At 51.0% G+C, this 15699-nt stretch overlaps 1 protein-coding gene across 5 annotated transcripts in view; it reads right to left on the reverse strand.

Moving 5' to 3' along the window:
• Positions 1–5017: 5017 nt before the first annotated feature.
• Positions 5018–15699, reverse strand: part of SUSD6 (sushi domain containing 6) — a 94721-nt gene continuing 84039 nt past the window's right edge. For all 5 annotated transcript variants that reach the window (XM_064143474.1, XM_064143434.1, XM_064143443.1 and 2 more), the window contains 3 exons: positions 14215–14353; positions 10896–11317; positions 5018–8440 (listed from right to left, as the gene is read on the reverse strand). In XM_064143474.1, coding sequence (XP_063999544.1) covers positions 8415–8440; positions 10896–11317; positions 14215–14353 — 587 coding nt within the window. In that variant the 3' untranslated portion in view covers positions 5018–8414. The remainder of the gene's footprint in view (positions 8441–10895; positions 11318–14214; positions 14354–15699) is intronic.

Consider the following 15699-nt stretch of genomic DNA (forward strand, 5'->3'; position numbering starts at 1 on the left):
GTGCGACTATGCAGAGACCTCCTAATAGCCCTAAGGACTTGAAACAAGCTGGCCAAAAAGATCTACTCCCTCCTTCCCTTCACCCTTCCTCTCCTTACCTTACCTTACCTTAAAAGGATTCCTTAAAAGAAAGGAATGCTCCGTAGCACACTTGCCTCAAAGCAGAATGTTAGCTTAGATCTTCAAAGCAAAGCAAACAGTAACAAAAAGCTATGCCTGCAGCACTGCAGGAACAACAGGTGCCTGCTCCTCTGCCATTTCTGCTCCTTGTGCTACCTGCAAGAGAGAAGAGCAGAGCCTGCACCCAGCTTCACCCCTGTGCTAAAGACCTGTTCTGTCCACACCCACGTACCTGAAAGATCTCCCTGGTGTCCTCTGTGCTGTCCTGCTTTGCACTGCTTCTTTGCCAGGGAAGCCATCTTCCCTCCAAAGACAACATCCTCTCCCTATATATGCAGGATGGATTCTCCAGTATTAATTAGCTGTTTATTACACTCACTCCTCCTCCTCGCTGAAGTTCTCTCTTGCCATACATTACCTCTTCCAATCATTCTCCTCCCCTTTCCCATCATTAACAGCTGGGCCAGACTGCCCTGACTTACTGTTCCCAAGGGCTGCACCAACAGATGGGGACACCTCAGCAGCCATCAGTTGCTGCTGCAGTTTTTCCACGCAGGTTCCAAGCTCAGGAAGCAGAGGACTGGAAAGAAACCATGCCACAGTTGTTTCAAACAGTGCCCCAAATGCATCTTCTTTCCTTACATCAAATCCAGACCCAACATTATGCCTTCTTTGAGCCTGCTCCCCGGCTCCCAGCTTCCATCCAACCCAAGTCTCCTGGCAGATGCAGCCTCTCTTGCTTTATGTTGCTGTTGCTTTTTCTCAGGCAGACGCAGCAAGCGTGTTTGCTGCCACTGCTGTGGGAGAGCCAAGTAACCACTGCATCCTCCTCCTGGCTTGCATCCCTCCTCTCCACTGCTGACTGATTGCTGCTGCTTGCTCCCAAGTAACTCAAGACAGCACAGACTCTGTTTTACTGCAGGGAGCTGAGGAAGGAGCAGAGGACTCCTGGGGGTCTCTCCACTGGTGAACTGCTACATGTGTAGGCACTGCCACAGAAACCAAAGGCAACCTTATGCAGTAAGCCTGCACCTTAGGATGAGGAGCATTTGCCAAAACCAGCTGCCATGAATGCCAGCAAAGACAGATGGCACCCGAGTGCTCACAGCCTTCCCAGAAAGGCCTTCAAACCAAACCTGTGTGTTTCTCACACAGTTATATGCAGACACACCAAGGGTGGACTTTGCTTCTGAGAGTGGAGGACTTTAGAAACAGACAATCCTTCTAAAGGCTGCACCAAATCTGCACCTCCTTCTCCAAGCCATTTGAGCCTCTCTAGGCTTTAGTTTCACCCTGGTCTTCACATGGTGTCCTGCACTACTGCAGCATAACTCAGTAGAGATCTGCTAGATTTCCAGTCATAGAATCATAGAATGAGGCAGGTTGGAAGAGACCTCCAAGCTCAGCCACTCCAACCTAGCACCCAGCCCTAGATAATCAACCAGACCATGGCACTGACTTTGCTTTGCTAAGTGGCTTTGCTTCAACACCTCCAGGGACAGCACTCCACCACCTCCCTGGGCAGCCCATTCCAATGCCAACCACTCTCTCTGACAACAACTTCCTCCTAACATCCAGACTAGACCTCCCCTGGCACAGCTTGAGACTGTGTCCGCTTGTTCTGTTGCTGGTTGCCTGGCAGAAGAGCCCAACCCCTCCTGGCTACAGCCTCCCTTCAGGGAGTTGTAGACAACAATGAGGTCTGCCCTGAGCCTCCTCTTCCTCAGGCTGCACACCCCCAGCTCCCTCAGCCTCTCCTCACAGGGCTGTGATCCAGGGCCCTCACCAGCCTTAGTGCCCTTCTCTGGACACATTCCAGTACCTCAACACCTCTCTTGAAGTGGCCCAGAAGTGCACACAGTCCTCAAAACCCAAGCGGTTAAGCGAACCAAGCAAAAGATGAAAGCTTCACTTCAAAAGAAATGATTTTTTGGTTTTAATTTAGAAATGCAGTTATATACAGAGAACAATTAAATTAAACCTTTGTACAAATATTAAAATACCTATCTTCACACTCACTGCAATGTACAGGATACCAGAAAATATATATATATATATATATATATAAAATAAAGCAAAATAAAACCAACTGAGTGACATCCTGCACAGCATCCAATTCTGCTTCTGGTTTGAAATCCCACACAGATAAGGAGTACCATTCTGAAAATTAATTCCATAGTGGTGCAATTCAGGTTAAAAAAACAACAACAAAAAAAACCCAAACCCAAACCGAAACACAGAGAGAAAAGAAGATCAATGCACGAAGGCAATCAGGCTCCCCTTGCATTTGCGTCAGCAACTACCAGCAACCTTCCCACCATGTCACAGGACATCTGCTGCACAGACAGCTTCAGTTGGTGTCTTTCAGAGGGAAGCAAATTTGAGAATCAGAACTAAAACATCTTCCAGTGCAACTCAGTTGCTTCTGTCCTTGCTTACTCGAGGGCAGAAGCAAAAGCACAGCTTATGGAGAGTATATGCAGAGCATCAGTAGAACCCACCCTGGTGGGCACCATCAGACACACAGGGTTGAGTCTGAAGAGACGTGGGGGAAGTGTGCTCTGTCCTGGTGTGGAAGGGACTGGGGGGGAAAAAAGGTATAAAAACAGGTCTTAAAATGAAGCCTGCTCTAGGAGACCCCTCTGCGCTTTCAAAGATAATAAATGTTTTCTAATCAAGTCCTTACAACCCAAGGCTCTTCACAAAGAGCAAGTTCAAACTGCAGTTTCCTGGTAAAGACTAAAGGGTGAGGATGGAGCAAGACAGGATGTGCAAAGTGGATGGGATTTATTGCATTCATTTAGAGGAACCAGAAAGTGAAACTCAAGCAGTTCATAGAATCACAGAAACAGCCAGGTTGGAAGAGACCTCCAAGCTCATCCAGTCCAACCTAGCACCCAGACCTATCCAGTCACCTAGACCATGGGACTAATAGAACCAAGCAGGTTGGAAGAGACCTCCAAGCTCATCCAGTCCAACCTAGCACCCAGACCTATCCAATCACCTAGACCATGGCACCAAGTGCCTCATCCACTTATCTAGATAGAGTTATAGGACAGGGGTTTGCCCCTCTTTTAAGTAACTACTGCTGGAAGAGTAAAAGCAGGTTTTGCAAATATGCTCTGGAAAGGTCAGCAAGGAAATCTTGGTGTGTCCAACCAGCTGTATGCTGTTATTTTTTATACAGCAAGCTTGTTGGTGTCTGCTAAACCACCTAAACAAAGCACAGGCTCCCTTACAGCCTCTTTGTCAGCCTGCAGCACACTCCTCTTTTGAGTCACAGCTCTTCTGTAGCCTTCTTTTTGCGTTACCTTTTCTGTGCTGCAAACGCAGCGCAGGAAAAAATGCTGCCAACCATCCCAGGTTATTTCCAGTGGCTGAGCCTGTTACAGTCACTACCCTGACTCTTCAGTACTGGCCCAAGTCATCCACCTCTGGGAGCATCTTAGGCTGTCTCCTCCCCAGAAGCTTTCTTCCTAACACACCTGACTTCTCCATGTGCTCAAAGGCCAAATGAACGCATTGATCGATTCATCACACCGGCACTGAAAGGCCAAGGACAAACCTCAGAGGAGACATCTGAAGAGTAAACAGGCAGCACACTTGCTGAGCAAGCACTTTTCTACATACCAGCTTCCCTGGTGGTCAAGCAAAAAAGGACACAAGTCCTCACGCATGAAGCTTCCTGACTTTGGGAGGGAGAAAAGCTGCAAGCCAGCAGCAACTCCACAGGCTCACATCTTGCAGCACAGCTCCCCTCCTGATTTCATTTTTCACCTCTTCTGATGGGGAGATGCAAACCATTTCCAACCAGCACACACAGTTGTCAGCTTCACTTTCTGGCTCTCTTGGGCTGGTCCAGTTCTGCAGTGCCTGGGGAGAAAACACTGCAGGGGGGTGTATTTTCTTTATCTATTTCAAAAACCCCAACCCCCAAGCCAAACAAACCAAACCAAACCAAACCCCCTCAAACAAAATCCCCTCCACAACTGAACTATGCAACGAAAGGGAGAGCGAGGAGGGCTTTTTCTTGCACACCACACACACCAAATTCCTGAAATGCCTTGGGTTTTGTAACCTATCAGACTCCAAAAAGCCTTCAAAATACGTGCTACTTGGTTTGGGTTTTCTGATGTCATGATGGCATTTTAATGTTTCTGACTATCACAGGATCCAGCATGAGAGGATTATGTTGGGAATGTTAAGTAAGAAAAAAATATGTTTCCCTTTTTGAATTCTTGTGCCAGACAGAGGTGAGAGGGAAAGGCAAAGGAGGTTGTGGCCCCATCACACACACAAAAACCCAATAAAAATAATCAGTGTTACATCTTGCAAGGCTCAGCCCCTGTGCCCATCTGCCATGCTGAGACCAGGCTGCATGTATCTGTGGCACAGGTGAAGAAGACAAGAGGGAACTCTGCTCAGAGGTAACGAATGCTCCTGAGATAAAGCAGAGCTCACAACCTGAAAAGGGTCTTCAAGCCTCAAGCCCTGGCTCCCAGCAGTAAGGAGAAGGCTGTGCAATTTAGAGTTCTACCTAAATCTCTGTCCAAAATGTTCCCCAATCCTTCAGCCTCTGTGTAATGAATAGAAACAAGAACGAGGAGCCAGCAGTGTGCACGTGCAGCCAAGAAAGCCAAGCAGAGGCTGGGCTGCAGCAGAAGCATGGCCAGCAGGGCCAGGGAGGTGATTCTCCCCCTCTCCCTGCTCTGCTGAAACCCCACCTGGATGGAGTATGGCATCAGTTCTGGCGCCCCTATTACAAGAGGGATGTGGAGATGCTGGAGTGTGTCCAGAGCAGGGCCAGGAGGATGCCCAGAGGGCTGCAGCAGCTCTGCTGTGAGCACAGACTGAAAGAGTTGGGGCTGTTGAGTCTGGAGAAGAGGAGGCTCCCAGGTGACCTTCTTGTGGCCTTCCAGGATCTGAAGGGGCCTCCAGAAAAGCTGGGGAGGGACTTTTTAGGCTGTCAGGGAGTGACAGGACTGAGGGGAATGGAGCAAAGCTGGAGGTGGGGAGATTCAGCCTGGAGGTGAGGAGGAAGTTGTTGAGCATGAGAGTGGTGAGAGGCTGGAATGGGGTGCTCAGGGAGGTGGTTGAGGCCCCATGGCTGGAGGTGTTTAAGGCCAGGCTGGCTGAGGCTGTGGGCAGCCTGCTCTAGGGTAGGGTGTCCCTGCTCATGGCAGGGGGGTTGAACTGGCTGATCCTTGTGGTCCTTTCCAACCCTGACTGATTCTATGATTCTACAATCAGTTAGGTGAGGCTGTGTTTCCCCTCCCCCTTGCAAACAAACTGTCAAGTAGACATCTTTTGGGTTCCCCTGCAGCCATTCTGTCTCATGTTATATGGAAGTCAGCTCCAAAGCTGAAGATGTGATTAAGACCAATGTGATGCCCACAGACCACGTTCCATGTCCTGGCTTGCACAAGTCCTTGGGCCCTGTTCCTGCAAGCACTGCTGCAAGGGACAGGCTTTTTCTGCAAGCACTGCACAGCAGAACCTGGCCCGGGAGCTGATGGTTTACCCTCAGCAAGCCAGCAGGAGGTGCCTGTTATGCCTGATCTCAAGATCTACGCTTGCATATTTCCCTCCACCTCCACACCTCTCCCCCTTCTGATTCAAGCTGTTTCCCACAGTTCTATAAATGAAACAAAATCAAAACACTCTTCCTTGCAGCTTTCTCCCAGCTCTTCTCCCAGTGAGAATTTTCTCCTCCCAGCTGGCACTGCTTGCTTTACAACAACAGAGGGTGGAGGCAGGGCGACACAGTGCATGCATCCTGCACTGGCGCAGGGCAAGGTCAGGCCTTGGCATGAGCCTTCAGCAAGCACTGCTAACAGGGAGGCAAAGCTCTGGCTCTTGCAGGAAGGCAGCACCTACACTACTTCTACACCTTGATTGCTGAGGGTCAGTTTGAGTAAGACCTACATGGTTGGGTAGGAAGTCAGATAGGTTTCCCTCCACACTCCCTTATGACTACATTCACTTGCCCCCTCCATTGGTCCTGATAAACCAGTGGATGACAACATTTGCTTGAGCTTAGACCACGTCCAAGGTGGGAGAGAAAACCAACACACAGACCTGCCCATACTTGTTTCCCCAAACTCCAGTGGCAGACATGTAAGTGACCTTTGCCCTCCACAATGCCCGAAGCTGAGACCCTGCAGCCACTGCCAAACAACTGGTGGCAGTGTCACCAGCCAAGGGGAACAGAACGTCACCCACGTGGCATTTCTCATAGCCTCCTGTTAGTGCAAGGTAACTTCAGCAACAGGGAGGGAGGGTTTGAGTACTGCATTTTAAAATCAGTAACATCCCTCTGAAACATAGATAGGGAAAATGGGGTTCTTCCATCCACAGGCATGTGCTCTCATCACAGATGCCCTGGGATTTAACAGCTAATCAGGAATGGAAGCAGCAGGAGGTGGCTGGACGCTATGGCAAATCTCTGCGTCCAGGAACTGGAGCCAAGACAAAGTGATTCTATGCATAAAGGTGGTGTGGCACTTGTACCAAGTGCCAGGATGGTATATTCCTAGAGCAAGGAGGGTGGTGAGGATCATAAACCAAAAGCAAAGCAGCAAAGACAGCATCCCTATTTACCTGTACATTACCACATGATGTGTAAGGCCATGACATTTTGCTCCTTCAACTCAAAAATTTAGCAGCTTCTTCAAGGGCAAACACTTCCCTGGTTACTTCAAGACAGCTATGACAAGGAACATGCATCTAAGAGACCAACTTCTTGCTGAAACCAATCCCACAGAAGAGTGTCCAGACCTCCTGGGTGTAGAGAATGCTTTTTGTCATGTGATCACCTACCCCAGATGAAATGTGGCCTCCTGCAAAAAAGAGAGTCCTAGTAACAGCAACCAGGATACTCTCACCTGCTGTGGAGAGCTTTTGGCAGGGGGCAGAGGTATAGATAGTTTTGGGTTTTCTTTTCCCTGCTATCAGAACTTGAAATATCTTCAAAACAGAGGTTAAAGAATAAGTTATGGTGTCCTCTGGCACTGCTGTCAATGTGGCCAACCTCCCCTCGCAGGAACAGGCAACTGTGCGGTGTTTCTGAGAGACTTGTAACTGCTGCTCACCCTCAGCCACAAGGAAGAAGCCCTTCTGTGGGCCTAGGGAAGCCCATGAGGATACAACAGCAGACACCTGCTGTAGGATGCTGGCAGGACACGTGAGCCTCTGACAGAGTAGTTACCTAGATCACACCTCGTAAGTGTTGCCTCTGCCTGGAGATCTGTCCAAAGGAACCCAAGATTAGGTGCAGGAGCACCTGAACTGGAAAAGCTTTGAGATGCACAGCTTTGCTCGGGAGAGCAGGGCTACAAGGCTGGTTACAGCCCTGGTGTCTCTTGGCCAATGGGGTCAACTCAGAGTTCACACAGGGCTGGGTGAACTCCAAGTCACATCCTCGGAGCTCTCTGGACCTTGCTAACCACTGGCAACTCTCCACGGCTCTTTGACAACCTAATCCCAGGAGCTGCTCTGGCACCACCCGGCAGCCAAGGGGGCTGCTTTGTTGGCAGTACGGCCCCAGTCCTAGCCTCTACAAACAGCACAATTAAGCAGGCTGCATGGGCAGAGAAGGAAGGAGAAGGAGGCTATTTGAGGAAGGGACTCCTGCAGGTGGTTCACACACTGACTGCTCAGCCTTCAGCAACTCTCAGCGAGCTGTTACTGCACAGCTCAGCTGTCACAGTCCATCTCAAGAGGCGCTTCTGGGCGTCACAAGCTGCCCCTTCGCTGGGGTCCCTCTCAAGCCCGGCTTCAGTCCCAGAGACGCATTTCGTCTGGCCCTGTGACAGAGGATGCTGAGAAAAGAGCCTACGTAACATATACACCTAGACATAAACTGTGTCTGCAGGCAGTGAGCAAGGAGCTTTAGCCCCTGCTCTCCGGGCAGCAGAAGGGCTGGAAAGGCTGCTAAGCTGCAACAAGCCAGTGTGAGGAGGAGAAAGGCACGAGAAAAGAGCAGCTCTTCAGAGACTGCTGTCAAACATCTGGCTGGGGAAGAGGAGAGTAGAGCTCAGATCCACTCTGTTCCTTGAGCCCCTGATGCTGATGGAATGGGGAAGCCAGCGCTGCACCAACTCCACTGGTGCATTCAGGAGGCAACCTGGCAACATCCTTTGGATCTTCAGCTGAGGGCATCTCTGCTCGGAGGTATCCGGGGCACAGCTTGCAAGGATGGGGAAGGCTGCACAGAGTGCTTCTGTCCTGAAGGCAGGTGCAAGAGAGGGAGGAAGAAATCCAAGAGGGAGAAGGCTGAACAAACGCAGCAGGCCTCATGCTTCCTTCAACAACGGAATATCTGGATGGTGGGGAGAGAAAAAGAAAGGAAAAAGGGAGTCAAACTTCTGCAGCTCAGCACGCACCAGAAAAGCTGCTGCCGAAAGCAGACAGGCTCCCACTTCCATGACATGGTAACGCAGCGCTCCTCCTGCCATCATAACACAACAAAAGGCACCTCTGGAAGAGCCTGCTCCGACCCAGCCCAACGAGCAGGAGCACCACCAGCTCCAGACTTGAAAAGCTCCAAGGATAAAGACTCCATTGCCTCTCTGGGTGCCCATCTGATCCTGCACTACCCTCCTAATGTCCAATATCAATCTATCAAGTCACAGCCTGTGGCCGCTGCCCCATGTTGTATCACCTGGCTGAGAAGAGTTTGGCTCCACAACCTTTTCAACTCCCTATAAAGCAGTTGTAATCAACTGTTGGCTCTGCCTTCGGCTGCTGCTCCACCAGATCAAAGCAGCCCAGCTCCCTCAGCCACTCCCCACATGCCCTTGGCTATCTTGGCAGGCCTCCAACAGAGCCTGTCCAGTTTCTCCACACTTTTCTTGATTAGATGTTGTTGTTTAGAGGTAAGGTCACTTCCCTTACAAATGACAGTTTCCTTCTTTCCCACGACCTCATCAATCTTGTAGTGCCTCCATCTGTCCAAGACATGAGTCTTACATGACTGCAATGGCTGGCACTGCCAGGGTTACCCTTGCCCTTACCTACCCTGAAGAATTGCAGCCTCCTGCAGCAGCTGCAGCTCTCTCACCTCTGAGCCATAAACACAAGCTTTCAGGTCTCCTGCTGCAAGGCAAAACTTGCAGACCTCACAGCACTCCTTAGAGGCAACAGAGGCACGCAGGCAGTGCTGAGGGTGACAGCACAGCAGTAACACCCTCTGCTTTCTATGCTGTGCACGTTTTGTTAAGCTGCACCTCCAGATTGCTGCTCTTCACATGACAGATATGGGTCTCATGCCCATCTCTCAGGACACCTTTCCATTTCCTCCTGGCAGTGGAAGTCTCCTCTAAACTTTTTACGGCACAGGTTCTGGGTAGCATTATTACATCTGCAGGACTTGATGCCACAGAAAGGAGAAGTTCTGCCCTAATTCATCTACAGCTACACTTCTGCTCTAAGACATAGCATTTTCTACAGAAGCAGCCTTAAGTTGCAGCTTCACCTCAACCCTGGCATTACAAAGCTACTCAAAAGTGAAGAATGCAAACGCAGCAGCTGTTTAGCAGACTTGCCTCTCTGCCCTGCACAGTAAGCTCAAGCACATCCCTTCTAGGTTTTCCCACATGCTTAAGCTGCAGCACTGTGTGCACTGGGGCAGTAAGCTGCTTATTGAAACAGCCTGAAAGTGAAAGAGCCCAAACATCTCACAGGAGCTTTATTGCAGGCATATCCTCCCACTAACCTGTTTTCCACAAACACAGATATTTTACTGCATTGCCACTTTGGCCACAACAGCCCCGTGCAGTGCTACAGGCTGGGGACACAGCGGCTGGAGAGCAGCCAGGCAGAGAGGGACCTGGGGGGACTGACTGGCAGCTGAACATGAGCCAGCAGTGTGCCCAGGTGGCCAAGAAAGCCAATGGCATGCTGGCATGGATCAGGAACAGTGTGGCCAGCAGGACAAGGGAGGTCATTCTGTCCCTGTACTCAGCACTGCTCAGGCCACACCTGGAGTGCTCTGTCCAGTTCTGGGCTCAAGTCATGAGAGATGTTGAGGTGCTGGAAGGTGTCCACAAGAGGGCGCCAGAGCTGGTGAGGGGCCTGGAGCAGAGCCCTGTGAGGAGAGGCTGAGGGAGCTGGGGGTGTGCAGCCTGCAGAAGAGGAGGCTCAGGGCAGACTTCATTGCTGCCTACAGCTACCTGAAGGGAGGTTGTAGCCAGGTGGAGTTGGTCTCTTCTGCCAGGCAAGCAGCAACAGAACAAGGGGACACAGTCTCAAGTTGTGCCAGAGGAGGTCTGGGCTGCATGTTAGGAGGAAGTTGTTGGCAGAGAAGTGACTGGCATTGGAATGGGCTGCCCAGGGAAGTGGTGGAGTCCTCATCCCTGGAGGTGTTTAAGAGGAGGCTGTATGAGGCACTTAGTGCCATGGGTTAATGAGAAGGGTTAGGTGATAGGTTGGACTCAACGATCCTGGAGCTCCTTTCCAACCTGGTTAACTCTGTGATGCTGTGCTGGAGGCTGCCATCTCTCTGCAAATCCTCTGCTAAGTCAAGAGTGAGCAGAACTCCAACAGTCTTTCCAGACCGTCCTGGACTCTCAGTCTGAAAGTGCTGCATGCTTCAGAAGGTAACATTAAACCCCTTGCACATCTACATTGTGAAACACATCATGGGGACTGGAAGACCTTTTCAAAAGCTCCTCTGGTGCCTGGCATACTCAGGGCCCTTCCTTCTCGTTTTCAGCCAAGTACAGAACCTACTCTTTCAAGGGTCCCATCCAGTGCTCCTTGCCCAAGTCACTTACCATCTGTGTATTCCTCGGAGGAAGTGAGTGATAAAAGGCTCTGTATGTCACTGCTTTCTGAATCTTGCACTTCTTTGTGCACAGCTCTGCTGCCAGCCATGCCAGCCGCCCAGGAAGAGGTGGCAGCCTGATGCACAAGAACGGTTTCAGAGCGCCGCGAGCCGCTGGCTTCACACAGTCCAGAATGTCCCGGGGCCTCATCTTCTCTTTCAAAGCTATTGCAAGCCCCTTGGTCCTGCTGCTGCATCTCTCTGGCTCTATTCTGCCCAGCTCCCTCCGACAGCACGATCTGCACCCGGGAGTCCGAGGGTGGGATGCAGTTCCCTGCGCTGCCATACACTGCTTCCTCGTACGACGGCAATGCCACCTGGACGCCATCCACCACGATGGAGACCTGATCTCCAGACACACCTTGGTCTCGCCTCAAAGTGGGGGAGGGAGAGAGAGGCAGGAGGGAAAAAACACAACAAAGAGAAAAAAAAAGAGCATTTATACTTAGACACACACACACATAGAATCACAGAATCAACCACGTTGGAAGAGATCTCCAAGCTCAGCCAGTCCAACCTAGCACCCAGCCCTGGCCAATCAACCAGACCATGGCGCCAAGTGCCCCAGCCAGGCTTTGCTTCAACACCTCCAGCCACGGCGACTCCACCACCTCCCTGGGCAGCCCATTCCAGTGCCAATCACTCTCTCTGACAACAACTTCCTCCTAACAGCCAGCCTAGACCTCCCCCAGCACAACTTGAGACTGTGTCCCCTTGTTCTGTTGCCACTTGCCTGGCAGAAGAGCCCAACCCCACCTGGCTACAGCCTCTCTTCAGGAAGTTGCAGACAGCAATGAGGTCTTTCCTGAGCCTCCTCTTCTGCAGGCTGCACACCCCCAGCTCCCTCAGCTTCTCCTCACAGGACTGTGCTCCAGGCCCCTCACCAGCTTTGGCGCCCCCTTGTGGACACCTTCCAGCACCTCAACATCTCTCTTGAATTGAGGAGCCCAGAACTGGACACAGTACTCCAGGTGTGGCCTGAGTGGTGTTGAGTACAGGGGCAGAATGACTTCCCTGGTCCTGTTGGCCACACTGCTCCTGATCCAGGCCAGGATGCCATTGGCTCTCCTGACCACCTGGGCACACTGCTGGCTCCTGTTCAGCTACTATCTTCTGCATGTACACACAGTGAAACACCACTGGTTGTTTAACAAGGGCAGGCAACCATAGCCCTACTGTGAACTGCCACAGCCATGAGCAAGGGCTGCAATTCACAGCAGGAGCTGAAAAGGTTATTATGCTTCCCACCTCGTCTGCCTCCACATCTGTATCTGATGAAGATCATGAGTCAGAACCTTTTGCTGTCACAGCTGGCAGATAAATAGAGCTCTGACCACTGCTGATCTTGGCTCCCTGCACTGCCACGCCCAGCGCTGCCTGTTCTGCCACCTTTGCTGCTGGTGAGATAGCCTCTGTTAGAGAGCTCTTACCCTGGAAGAGGGTGAATCAGCCAGACTCAGAAGTCAGAGTCCTGAGAAAAGGATCTTTCTTTTCCAGTGGTTGGGACTTCCCCAGAAAAGGGCAGACTCCAGGTCCCCACTTGCCAGCTTCCCTGCTGAAGGATAGCCACATCTCTGCTCTCACTGAAGCAGCAGCAGTAGCTGGGTCAGAAGAGAGAGTCCACAGCGACTCTGCTGACCTCAGCTGGGTCCCTCCTCTTATCCACAAAGCCAGGCCAGGAGGCTTCTCCACCCATAGCAGGGAACAATGGCAGATCTGCAGGTGTGTCTAATCAGCAGGATTGCCTGAGTTCATCCTCACACGACCTCACAGACTGCCCAGGTGCACATACGTGTCCAGACACATCCTCTGGTAGCTATCCAAGGCCAGAAGAGGCAGGAGATTCATCTGTAGCCAGGCCAGTAGGGATCATTAACTTCTCACATTCAAAGCCAAGGGAAAAAAGAGCAAGAAAGCCACTCAGCCTGTTAGAATGGGGTCTGCATCTGCATCACAGACCACCTTTTTGGGCTCCTGCTGGACCATGGGGTAGAAGTGCCACCATAGTGGTCTGATTCGAGCTTCCCAGAGAATCAAATACAGCTAAGAGAACAATACATTAACAGCATGCTTTCCCCTTTCCCCTTTTTGGAAAGAAAGGAATTAAATGATGAGAGTGAAAAGGGGTAAATCACCCAAAGAAGAGTCTTGCTTCCATTTGGAAGTTCAAAGAAAAGCTTTGACAATAAATAAAAGGTATTTAAGGCAGGAGAGTTACAAAGAGGGACAGGGAAGGGAAACAAAGTACAAAAATATATATACAAGCAGACTGATGGCAATGGATGGAGGTAGATTCAGGAGATGGTGGTCCCACCATGTAGGGCAAAAACAGGAACAGCAGGAACAAGGGTGGTGCTATCAGGCAGGAAGGGAGGGCAAAGAGAGAAAAAGAGAGGCAGTTCCTCTGGTTTTATAGGGGGTCTAGACAGGAAGTGGGACTGAGCTAACCACTACACCTGGGCTCAGGCTCAGACCATCCCCAGGGAGGAGTCAGGAAGACCTGGGGTTAGGTTCAGATCACCCCCAGAATGAATAACCCTTTACAGCCAATGAGGTGATTAAGAGTAGCAGAGAAGTAAGGAGGTAAGTTGCTCTAAAACAGAATCACAGAATCAGTCAGGGTTGGAAGGGACCACAAGGATCATCCATTTCCAACACCCCTGCCATGCCCAGGGAAACCCTACCCTAGAGCAGGCTGCCCACAGCCTCAGCCAGCCTGGCCTTAAACACCTCCAGCCATGGGGCCTCAACCACCTCTCTGGGAAACCCATGCCAGGCTCTCACCACTCTCATGCTCAACAACTTTCTCCTCACCTCCACTCTGAATCTCCCCACCTCCTGCTTTGCTCCATTTCCCTTAGTCCTGTCACTCCCTGATGTCCTGAAAAGTCCCTCCTCAGATTTTTTGTAGCCCCCTTCAGATCCTGGAAGGCCACAAGAAGGTCACCTGGGAGCCTCCTCTTCTGCAGCCTGCACAGCCCCAACTCTTTCAGTCTGTGCTCACAGCAGAGCTGCTGCAGCCCTCTGAGCATCCTCCTGGCCCTTCTCTGGACACACTCCAGCATCTCCACATCCTTCTTGCAATGGGGGCTCCAGAACTAGATGCAGTACTCCAGGTGGGGTCATAGCCGAGCAGAGTAGACCCCACCTGGAGTACTGCATTTAGTTCTGTTCTATCTTCAAATGAAGGCCTAACACCAAGTATGTGAATGGGTTTCTGCTGCAAAGAAACAGGCCGGGTCTGAGCCCCTAACTCCAGCTACCCTTACCTGCTGTGATGGAAGGACTTCAGCTTTGGCTGCAGCAGAACAAACAGCACAACCAAGAGCAGAATCAGGGCGACGGAGCTTGCTGTGGAGGCCACTATGGAGAGCGTGGGTACGCCGATCGCTGGAGGAGAGTCCTTCTCTAGAAAATCAAGAGGCACACAGGGTAAAATGATCTGCTCCCTTAAATCACTGCCAGAGGGAAGGGAAAGCAGCCACACTGCCTGCTCTCATGAGTTACACCTGGGTGCACGTGTGAGGAGCCCAAGCTTCTGCACAGCCGAGGCACGTCGGCCATCTCCTAGAGGACAGCTCAGAGCTCAGGCTGACACCTCTCCATCAGCTCTAGAGCACACCTGAAATGAAACACACCCACACAAGGGTCCTGTGGAAAAAGACAAGCCAAACAGAAAAGCAGTGCAAGCAGGCCACAGGAACTCAAAGACGGGGCCAAGGGTCATGTTTTACATAGATCTGGCTGAGCAAAAGCCAAGTCCTGATGTCATCAGCAAGGCCAATACTTGTCTGGCACAATAAGCAGGATATTTTAGGCCAAACAATAGCAAAGGTTCCAAATAACATTTTTTCTTGGCTAATGGAACAGCCTCCCAAAGGAAGGGGTGGAAGTCACCCAGCTGTGTCTATTCAAGATGCAGTAAGTATTCGGCTTCTCTCACACAAATAAGTACCAGGGGGCAGAGAGGGAAGGCAGATATTGCTTCAGGATGCTGAGTTCTCAGTGTTGGATGCATCTGCCCTCTTCACATGGCTCCTTCCTATCCCTCCTCAACTGTGCCACTGGACAAGAGTCAGCCTGACTTTCAAAGGTGCCTTGCAAAACAGGAGCGGAGAGTGCAACACAGAGCTGGTATTGCTGTGCCTAAAATGCTACATCCTCCCAGAGCAAACCACTGCCTGTGTCTGTTGCCTCTGCCCCTCATTTCCATCTTGAGGCAGATGTGAAAGATCTCCCCACTGGCAAACACCATCTTGCATTTCACCTCCAGGACTTTCCTATGGACCTGATTCCTCAATCCCCTTTTGCTACATTCATAGAATCAATCACGGTTGGAAGGGACCACAAGGATCAAGTTGGTTGAGTTTGTTTGAGCTGTGCTTTCCTATACCAACACCTTTTGTGCCCAGTTTAATGAGGAGCTGCCTGGTCTAGACTCTGATCTGCCCACAGCCTGTAGTCCCAGTTGCTTTTACAGGAGAGTTAACTGCTCTGCATCCCTTTGGAGTAGCTTTCTCCATTGGAGGGATTCCTCCCCAAGGCTGAGCTGACTCCCAGGGTTTGGAGGATGTCTTCATATTGGTTTAGTTTGTTTGAGCTGTGCTTTCCTGTACCAAAACCTGTTGTGCCCAGTTTAATGAGGAACTGTAACAATTAGGAAACATTTTTTCCCAGCAGGAGTGGTCAGGCATTGGCCTGGGCTGCCCAGGGAGGTGATGGAGTCAGCAACTCTGGATGTGTTTCACAGTTGT

Source organism: Pogoniulus pusillus, chromosome 1, assembly GCF_015220805.1.
Source record: "Pogoniulus pusillus isolate bPogPus1 chromosome 1, bPogPus1.pri, whole genome shotgun sequence".
NCBI classification, from domain to species: domain Eukaryota; kingdom Metazoa; phylum Chordata; class Aves; order Piciformes; family Lybiidae; genus Pogoniulus; species Pogoniulus pusillus.